This window comes from Rhamphochromis longiceps, linkage group LG4, assembly GCF_057381845.1.
Source record: "Rhamphochromis longiceps isolate RC_006_pf linkage group LG4, R_longiceps_female_GT1.1, whole genome shotgun sequence".
Lineage (NCBI taxonomy): Eukaryota > Metazoa > Chordata > Actinopteri > Cichliformes > Cichlidae > Rhamphochromis > Rhamphochromis longiceps.
In genome coordinates, this window is record NC_140560.1 from 6,735,902 (window position 1) to 6,745,770 (window position 9,869).

The 9,869-nt window shown below is 37.1% G+C and overlaps 1 protein-coding gene across 1 annotated transcript; it reads left to right on the forward strand.

Annotated features, from left to right (window-relative positions):
- Positions 1 to 3,150: 3,150 nt before the first annotated feature.
- Positions 3,151 to 8,973, forward strand: praf2 (PRA1 domain family, member 2). The gene is made up of 3 exons (XM_085403066.1): positions 3,151 to 3,364; positions 4,981 to 5,198; positions 6,476 to 8,973. Exons 1-3 carry the CDS (start codon positions 3,186 to 3,188, stop codon positions 6,613 to 6,615), a joined length of 537 nt encoding a protein of 178 aa, XP_085259192.1. The 5' UTR covers positions 3,151 to 3,185; the 3' UTR covers positions 6,616 to 8,973.
- The last annotated feature ends 896 nt before the right edge of the window (positions 8,974 to 9,869 follow it).

A 9,869-nucleotide genomic window follows, 5' to 3' on the forward strand; every position in this document is an offset into this window, starting at 1 on the left:
TTCTGCTATGATGTAGAAATATAATGACAGCTGACTGGTGAATTTGGAAAAGCAAACATTGTATTTTTACAGTGTAAGAAAATCACAGTCAAGGCTTTACATGTTCCGCTCTCCCTGTAAAATGAGAAAGATCACAAATAAAAACACTGTAAACCTTTTATAGAGGTAATTGGTTATTCTTTTGTGTTCTATTAGAAAAACGTATTCATTACTAAAATCAAATTCTTTGTTTGAATGATTCAGCTGAAATGTGAAGTGCACTGATCATGTTAAGTGGGGGTAGGTGATTATATTAAATACTGTCAAATCTATACGGTAGTCAAACCTCTCTCATATAGTGCTATGTACCCAGATCTTACCTGCAGAGACATCTCAACCTTAGGATCCTGCAGTGCATATAGCCATAGTCACTTCATTTGCATCCCACCAGCCTATACTGTTCACAAGCTCATGCCTTTGTTGTCACCACTGTGTTGCTGTCTCTTGTTTGATCCCCCATACTTTTGCAGATTTGGTCAAATAACCCCATGTAGGTTCTACATTTCTTTTTTTGTCAATGACATAAAAATGCAACAAGTGTTTGTTATTGTGGATTATGTAAGGACTGATTTTTACAGAAATCTGGTACTTTGTAACCTGCTGTATTTCTCCATAAAAGTAGCTATTATGTCTAGTAGCTGTGCTAATGTTGCTATCAATACCTGTATTGCAGAGATTCGAGGATTCAACCTCTAAATGCTCAAAATATGCATGATTTTCATTCCTGACACTTATCTGCACATTAGAATAAAAATAAATACAGAGCGTGAAGAATGAATATCCACACAGATTGTCAGTTGACCTGATATTGGCTGCTTCTGTGCTTGCCCCAAATATCTATTTTATGTTCTGTAGAAGACAAATGTCCTGTACATGACATTTTATGCAACTTTAACTTCCCAAATCTATCCCAGCTGACGTTGTTCACTCTGGACTGGCTTCCAGTCTGCTGCAGGAAAGTTTTGTTGTTTTATTTATTTATTTGTTTAAGATTCAATTAATCTGTGCATTATTCTTCATAACCAAGCAAAATAAAAAATTACTAACTAAAAGAAATAATGGTATGGAGCACAAAGTATAGCATTTGAATCAAGAATATAGTGATACAGAAGTAGAGTAAGATACAGAAAAAATATATAGAAAAAGCACACTGAAACTGTACTTCAATAAAGTACTTTTTGGAAAAGTTACTACCACTAGTCCTATCCATGTTCTCATTCAACTGCATTGGGTAGTGGGGGTGGCAATGTCACTGTGGACAAGGTCTGGGTGCTGTCCAGTAAAGGAAATTTTCACTGGTAGAGAACATGGTGGGGAATGTGACTGTATCTAACTGAAGATGGTGAAGCAGCAACCCTGAGGTGATGAAGGCAGACCCATCATTTGAAGTAGTGGTCACACATTCTGTAGCCCTCCACTGCAACCCTAAGGAGATCCTGAGACAGCTGGAAGGAGCTAAGCAGGATGGACGGAGGACCATAAGAGGGTCGCAGAATACTCACAGCAGGATGTAATCTTAGACCTAAATCGGTCACTGGTGACCTGGTAGATGTGAAGAGGTTAAGCAAGCTGTACAATTAACGGCACCGCACAACACACTAAAATAAATAAATAGATATATAAAAAAAGTCCAAATTTGACACAAAAACAATCACATTTGATGAACATACAAAACAAAGGAAGAACAACCCAAAGAGCCATTTCAACAGTTATGTCTTAGTTTTTGCACATTGATACATGAATGTTTTAAATAAAAGGCGATTACTGGCACAGCACTTTGTCTGTTATGACTGGCTTTGAAGAATTACGAGCTTTTTTCGTGATGGCTTGCAGCACAATGCTTCCTTCAGAATGCCATGAAAAGAATAAAGATTATGCTCTCCTCCTCTGCATTTATCACGCTTTGTAAAGAGTGATAAATGCAAAGATATGAATTACTCCAACCATATCTCAAATTCATTTCTGGTCTAGAGTGATCAGTATGTATGAGCAAGGTATGTAAGTATACTGTTTCATATCCACCTCCCACAGAGGTCTCACTTTGTAAAATGTCATAGCTTGTGGTCAGTTTTTCAGCTGCCTCAGCCAGCAAATCTCACTATCAATGACAAAGGTCTGACAAAGGTCTCTCCTGGAAATTTAAAACAACAAAGAATAGAATATCTGTAAAATTGTTGTGGTTAATTTGTACTGGATCAAATTTGGTTTGATCCAGTGGGACTATTTATTTGGAAAGGTTTGAAAGAATTAGATGCTGGTTGAGAGATGAAACACTAGTATAAAATTAATTGTAACGGCATTAATGGAAGAGAGAAAATAGTGTTTTCAGATTAATGATGAGGCAGAACCATAAAGCGCTTTGAGGGCTCAGATATAGAAAAGCGCTGTATAAGAACCAGTCCATTTACCATTTACCATATTATTGTTGATATGTGGAACTATCTAAATCCTCTGTCCAAAAGGTATCATTCAAAGAAATCATAGGACGTATCCAGAGGTTTGTACCTTGAAGTCAAATAATTATCACTTGTTAGTATTTTTGAAGACAACACCTGGAGGGACAGAAACATTTTATTTTACGGTACATCTATTTCATAAGTTTAGTTTTACAAATTAAGATTGAAAACATGAATAGGTAACCCCAAAACCATTCCCTTCTTCTGAATACTCAAATTTATTTTTATAGTTTCAGTAACTATATAAAATTGAGAAAACAAAATAAAAATATTAAATAGATTAAATCACAAAGCAACTATGGGTGCCTTTCAAAAAAAAAACAAAAACTTTTTTTCCTGTGCCACGCGTGGACTCTGTGTAATATAATCGATTTTACTGAATACAGTCGAAACTAGGTGCTAATTGATAAAAATGGCAAACGTGGCAGTTTAACTAATGTAAAACATTTTAACATCCTAAAATATGCTCCACTTATTGACTGAGTACAAAACACAACGGGCTACAAGTGAGTGGTAATAAGAGGTATTAGTAAGGATACTTCAGTGTTCCCAAACTACTGCGTGGACGAGCGCGCATTCTCGCTATTAGGGATTGCGCGCTCGAGCCAGTTCGGCTCTGGAGCGTTCTTCCCCATTTCTTCGTCCCCCGTTGCACTCTGGGAAAGCTCGTGTATTTATCGCTTAGAAAAGATGGCAGGCGTGCAGCCGCCACCCCTCCGGAGTCTGGATGATTTCCTCCTGTGTTCGACCCGGTTCGCCACGCCAGATGTGCGTAACTTGGACCGCTGGAATAACCGCATCATTAACAACCTGCTTTACTACCAGAGCAATTATTTCCTGTGCGTGCTTGGCTTCCTGCTCATAGTGGGGTAGGTTTCGTTGTTCTGACGTGGTCAGCACCCCCATCTCACACTGACCATTCTCTCTCTCATTCTAGTAAGCAGCAAAGTTTATGAATTTGCAGGGTTGTGCTGAACTCCTTTTAGTGACTTGCATTTCAGCAACAGCCAAAACGAACAGGCTCCATGATCATGACATCGTCTCTTGGCCATACAGTTTCACACACGAGAGCGAGACACAGATTTGGAGTAATGAACATCTTAGTCAGATCTGCCAACCTCCATTTCTCGTGGGAATGGAAGAAGGCAGCTGATCTCAACGATCTGTTACAGCACGTTAAAGGAAATGCCACACAGTCCGAGAACTAACATATTTCCTTCCAGTTCTATCCTTAAACCCAAAATTTGAGGTTGTGCACCAAGAGTGTGTGTTGTTTTGTTTGTTTTTATAGAGTAGCAAATTGGGAACAAACAAGTTTTAGAGACCGGACAGTGAGCTCATAGGAAGGATGAAAAGCGTATTAGAAATAAACATCAAACCAAACAACCTCCACATTGGTTCAAGTTTAATTACTTTAATTGTGGACAGACCTCCTGCCTCCATAAACGTGCACTAGGAGAATCTTCTGGACCACACTGAACCAAAAGATTCAAATGCAAGTTGTAACTTTAAGGAGTGGAGCAGATGACTTGGAGGCATATCATCCAGTTTCAATTTGACTAATCAAGATCATCTTCTTATGTGACAAGTACATAAGGTGATGAAAGAAGTTTGTAGTAGTTTCTCTTCTGGCACAATATGGCTTGCTGGTATGCACCACAATTTAGATTATTTACACTGAATGTAAGAAAAGCACTGTTTGTGTTTTTGTTTTTTTTTCCTCAAGAAACTCAAATTACTTTCTTTAGGACATTGAATGCACACACTGTTCATCTGCTGTAGACAGTTTTTCAGACCCACGTTTTTGTTGAACTTTGAATTTAGTTTCCAACAGGACTGCTAACATATTCAATGAATTCATGTAGAGTTACTTTATATAGTACACTTAGTAATATCCAAAGTCTGTATATGACAATAACATAGAGAGTGAATCAGGACAACGTTCATTACAGTTAGTCCAAATAACAAAGGCAGACGACAGATCAGGGGTCTGTACCAGAAAGCAGGATCACTGACCAGTTTCTTGGTCTGAGTGAACGGGGTTTAAGCAGCTGATTTCTCAGTGACTGGCAGAACCAACAGAGAATCTCTCAGTAATACTTGTTTTTTCCTTATTAAGCATTAAGCTCCTAGGACCTGGCGTCCACATATGTGGACATCACATTTTGGGTTGTCTGGACCAAAATACTAAATTTTGCTCTACAAGGACCTGATATCCACTTACGAGGATATTATACTGCCACTGTTCTATCGAAATTTAAAACTAATTTCTTCATATGTGGATGTCATTTTTTTCAGAACCAAAAATCAGGTAAAAAAAAAAATCACGTAATTCTTTATTTTTACAGTCATCAGGTCCCAATCAGCCCAAATAGCAAAGAGAAATTGAAAATGCATGACATGAAAGAGTTCGGGTCTTTGGAGGTCAAGATGCTAGTCTCATTATGTATATCCATTACTTACAGTTATTCCTGTCTCCTCTCAGGTATTTCGAGCCCTTCCAGCTTTTCACTGGCATGACGGTGGTCACCTTGTTGTTCACTGGCTTTGTCTGGGCTGCAGAGAACCAAGCTCCTATTCGCCGTTTCCGTAGAAACCACCCAACAGTCTCTATGTTGGCCATTCTTGTGGCTAGCTACCTCTTCATATCAGTGCTGGGAGGAGTGGCCGTATTTCTGTTTGGGATAGCCTTCCCTATATTCAGTAAGACAGAAAAATACACACTAAATCGTATGCTGCAAATTTGACCAGATTATGAAAACAAAGTTTGGCTGTTTTGGGAACCTGTGAAGCAGGCATTCTTTTCACAAGTGCATGGGCTTGGTTTTGATAAATCAACATCTCTAAAGACTTTCCAAACCACTGCCATGTGATACATTGGTTTGCTTTATTAGCACTGGAGTCAACACTTGTGAGTTAGTCTGACCGATCAGTAAATTTGTCTTCATTGTTGTTTATCAAGTTGCTTTTTAAAAGACATTTCTGGAGTAGCCAGGCATTAAAGTCCTGATGCATGATGACCAGCTCTACCTACTGAGCCACAGCTAGGTGGTAGAGCAGATAGCATCATAGCCTGCATAACAGCCCCATCTTTACTTCTGTATATGGTGTTTGCCGATCAGTCTTGGTGTTGCAATGTAAAAAACGTTGATGTTTTGACTCTGTCTCTTGCTCATATTTAAATTGAGAGAAGTTATACATATACTGAGTTTTTGTACCTGTGCTTTGATACAAAATAGGATAAATGAGGAGTTGCAGGTGAGCATTCTGGATAAAAAAAAAAGAGAGATGAGACATTAAAAGGACACGTTGTAAATTAATGGTTATTCATTATTGGGTTGTACAATTCTCTCATTGCATTAAAGGGAAATAGTATGACGTGTAAAGGCTTCTTGCAGATGACAGCCTCACGTTTCTGTTGGATTCTCCTGAACCACTTATTGCTTTGTCCTTGGGTTTTCATAGCAATTATAACTCAGGCCATAGGTTTGTTTGTTAGGAAGTTAGTTTAAGTTCTAAAATCAAACTTATGAAATTATGCTGTGGGTAGAGCCATCATATTTTTGGGTTGTCGCTCTAGAAAAAGACTTAAAATTCTAGCCAGAACCACAAAGTTATCAACTTTTTTTGCACAAATTTGCAAAAAAGCAGCTTGTTTGGGGAAAACACAGATAAGGTTCAAACATAAATCGAAGCATGAAAAATTATAAATATTATTATAAAATAAAGGCCTTTATTATTAGGTAATGTGTTACAGATAAGAAAATAGCTGCCTGGTCATCCAAAGATAACATGATTGTTTTTTGGTGTCAATATGGACAGCTGCTGAATTTGAGCAGAAGCTAGAAGAAGGAAAGCAAATAGTTTGCAGAACTTGTTGAGGACTTATTGTGTGTCTGAATGCAGTGTGTGTGGGTCTTATTCAAACAAGAAGCAGAAAAGTTCTGTTGTACAGAAAGTCTTGTCTCTCTTCTTTCCAGTGGTTCTCATCCATGCATCAGTGAGGCTCCGCAGTCTGAAGAACAAGCTGGAAAACAAACTCGAAAGCATTGGTTTGAAGAGGACTCCAATGGGAATTCTTTTAGAGGCCTTGGGACAGGAGCAGGAGGCAGGATCCTAAACAGAATGAAGAAGATGATGGTGGACAATTGGGGGGAGAGATGAAGGTGAAGATGTAGGTGGGCGATAGCAGGGAGAGAAAACAGAGCATCACAACATTACCATAGCGAGAGAGGGGGAGTCAGCCAAAAAATGTCAAGTTGTGATTTGGTTTGTTAACTGATCAAAATCAGAAGTAACAGCATGACTGACAGGTGATAGTCTCAGAAGTCAACAGATATGAAGTCATTTCTGGTCTGTCTTTGCACTTTAAGCACATTGTTTTGCAAAGTCTGTCAATTCACTACATGTGAAGTGATGTAACCATGTATTTAGCTTTCTGTGGATGATATTTCCATAGAGCTTGATAAACTCTAAATATTTCTGGAAATTACTTAAAAAGAAAAACACATACACTCTCAAAGTGGCTTATTTATATCCGTCCAGTGTGTAATATCTAGAAAATTTATTTTTACATCAAAATATGTATTTTGAAAAGAAAAAAAAGAAAGAAACAAAACCATGATTTGTGGGTTTTATTCTGTTGTGAGATCTGATGCCACAATTTAATTTTGTCCTCTGCACTCTTCAAATCAACCGTCTGAACCAGAACAAAAACTGTGCTGCATCCTGTCTCACACTGAATACCAAGTAATCCTTTTTATTTCCATATCCTAAAGTATGACAAAGCTTATTCCTAAAAGCTGTCATATGAGATTATTAGCAGAATTCATGTTAAACCAGCCCAGCCTGTTTACTTTGAATAATGAATCTAACCGCCCAAGTATCAATCCAACCATGTTTTCCTCATACAATTACAAATCAATTGTATAATGTTAACTTCAAAAATGTCTTCAAATATATTTTTCCCTGATTTTTAGTACTCTACTGTTTTCAGTTATTTCTTTTCCCCGTTGACATAATAGTATTATTAGTACTAAAAACTAAAACATCTAGGTTGCACAGGCAAAAACCTCAACTTAAGGCTTCGCAGTGGAACTTGTGTATTCAATCAGCGACTTTAGAGTGGCTACTTCCATATTTTATGTCAATTCTTTGGTAGAGCTGAAGTGTAACGTCCAAATAAATCTGACTGTCCTGCCAATACGGGACATTAGAAGTCAAAATTACAAACTATCTATCAATCCATTTGTAACAAGGCAATAAATGTAGTGTAACCTATAAACATTATAGCATTTAAGCTAATATGGTTTTGTGGAAGCAGCAACAGAAATTGACTTTATAAGATGGATATTTTGTATTAATACAACAAGCAGAGCCAAAATCTTGAAACACCCTTGGTATTGTAGTAACCCAACCTGTATTAACCAAATTTTTTATAAGTCAGTTTCCTGTTTTTGGTGCTAAAAATGGGGTTGTGCTACAAGAAAATCTTGGTGTGATATGAAGAATGAGGTCAGGATAAATCTGATTGATTGTAGAAATCTTTGAGGACCAGTAAGTGCAGAATAGGTGTATGAAAGAAACAAATTAATATTTAAAAATAATTATTATATCTATTTTCTCAAGAAGAATAAGCTTTACTCACATAGCTCCCCATTACATTCCACATCTTCTTATCACTGGGATTGCCCAGTCTCTCAGTGCTGACAGCTGATTAAACCATTTCAGGAGGAGATCAGTAAAGTAAAATTTTCTTAGAATTTCTTAATAAAGTTTTGTTACCATAAATAAAATGCATTGCCTGCTTTAAGAGCATTTGTGGTAACAGTACACTTTTCTCCTAGCCACACTGATGTGTCTCAGCACAGACTGTCTGAAAATCTTCTTCACTATTTTTCTGGACTGTAGAGAAAATGTTGATAGACTTTAGTGATCTCGCTTGTGACTGAATATATTATTTTAATCCTATTTGTGACTTTTCTTCTGTTCATTTCAATGCAAGTTTGCAAATAATGCTTCAAAAAGGTTCCTCCAGTACTGTTCTCTTTAAACCAGTCATTATGAAGTAAACAATATAAGATTTTGTTTATGTGTGCACTTTTTAATGTTTAAAGAACTTGTTACCCTGTTGTATATGTGCCATTACAGATTTGAAAATCTCTGTTAGTACAGGTAAACACAGCAATCGTGATTCTTATAGATCCTGAACAAGTCATGCTTCTGCTAATCTTTTTTTTTAACCATCAGCCAAACCTCTTAATGGTTGGTCTGACCCTGCTTCACAACATAACTTTGGACACTTAAATCCGAGCTGCAAGAATGTAAATTGAAAGAAGTTTGTTGAATGACGATAAAAATGTAACAAATCCTGAAGTGTTGCCTTCAAATCAGCTTAATGTTTGAATTGTGTTTCTTGAACAATGTCCTGGAATGTTTATAGCATTTTTTTATAAATAAAAAAGAATGTCAAACTGCAGTTTGTGCTGATTTTCTAGTAAGCAATGCCAAAAATGGAATAAATTCAACTAAATTAATGTGCAAAAAAACATGATATAGAGATTTTCAAAGAACCTTTGGTTTGTCAGAATGATGTACCAAGTAAATATCTTACAGTAAAAGTATGACAGCGAACGCCAGACAGAGGTCACAGTCAACTAGTTGGCAGGTTAGAATACAGAAGAAATTATATCAATCTATCTTACTTCACCAAATGTTATAAAAAGAGGCAGATTTTAACCTAGGTCTGTCCTTACATTGTATCTGTGGCTTTAATGTGCTCGGCTGTGGTTATAGAGCTGACATGACACCCAGGGAAATCACTGTAGCAGTTGTGTGTTTTTGGCCTGTGAGCAGCATCTGAAGGTAGGGAGCCTCTACTATGAGGCACTTTGACATTGTATAGGTCAGGGGAAACTCCTTGTTTGCTGCAAGATGATGGAAAACAATGTGATTCACCTTAGAACAGACAGAGATTTATGATCTATATATTTTCTTACTTATGTAATTCTTATTTCTTTGTGCATTTCTGGTGACCCTTCTCGAGAGAGTGAGCACAACCTGAATGCTCAGTTTCAGGTCTGTTTCTTTGCGCTTGTTAACTTTACAGTGTTAATTCTAGACAAACACAGTGGAAATTTTTCGGTGTTAGGGATGTAGCCATATGATATGCTCTGCTGGTGATATTCAAAATATCATATTTAGAAATATGTTAGTAAAATTACTTATTAGTCCCTGTATTCTTATTTTGATTGCTGGGAGAAAGACACAAATCACGAGACCAGCAGCCTGTTCTTATATTTCACATTCACTAATAAATTATAGTAAACTGTTTGCGACAGACCGAAGTAACACGTCTTCAAAATCTGCCGTCAG

Coding starts and splice junctions, on each gene's coding strand:
- praf2 (XM_085403066.1), top strand. CDS start 3,186: ATGGCAGGCGTGCAGCCGCCACCCCTCCGGAGTCTGGATGATTTCCTC. Junction 3,365..4,980: donor GGCTTCCTGCTCATAGTGGG/GTAGGTTTCGTT, acceptor GTCTCCTCTCAG/GTATTTCGAGCCCTTCCAGC. Junction 5,199..6,475: donor GATAGCCTTCCCTATATTCA/GTAAGACAGAAA, acceptor TCTTCTTTCCAG/TGGTTCTCATCCATGCATCA.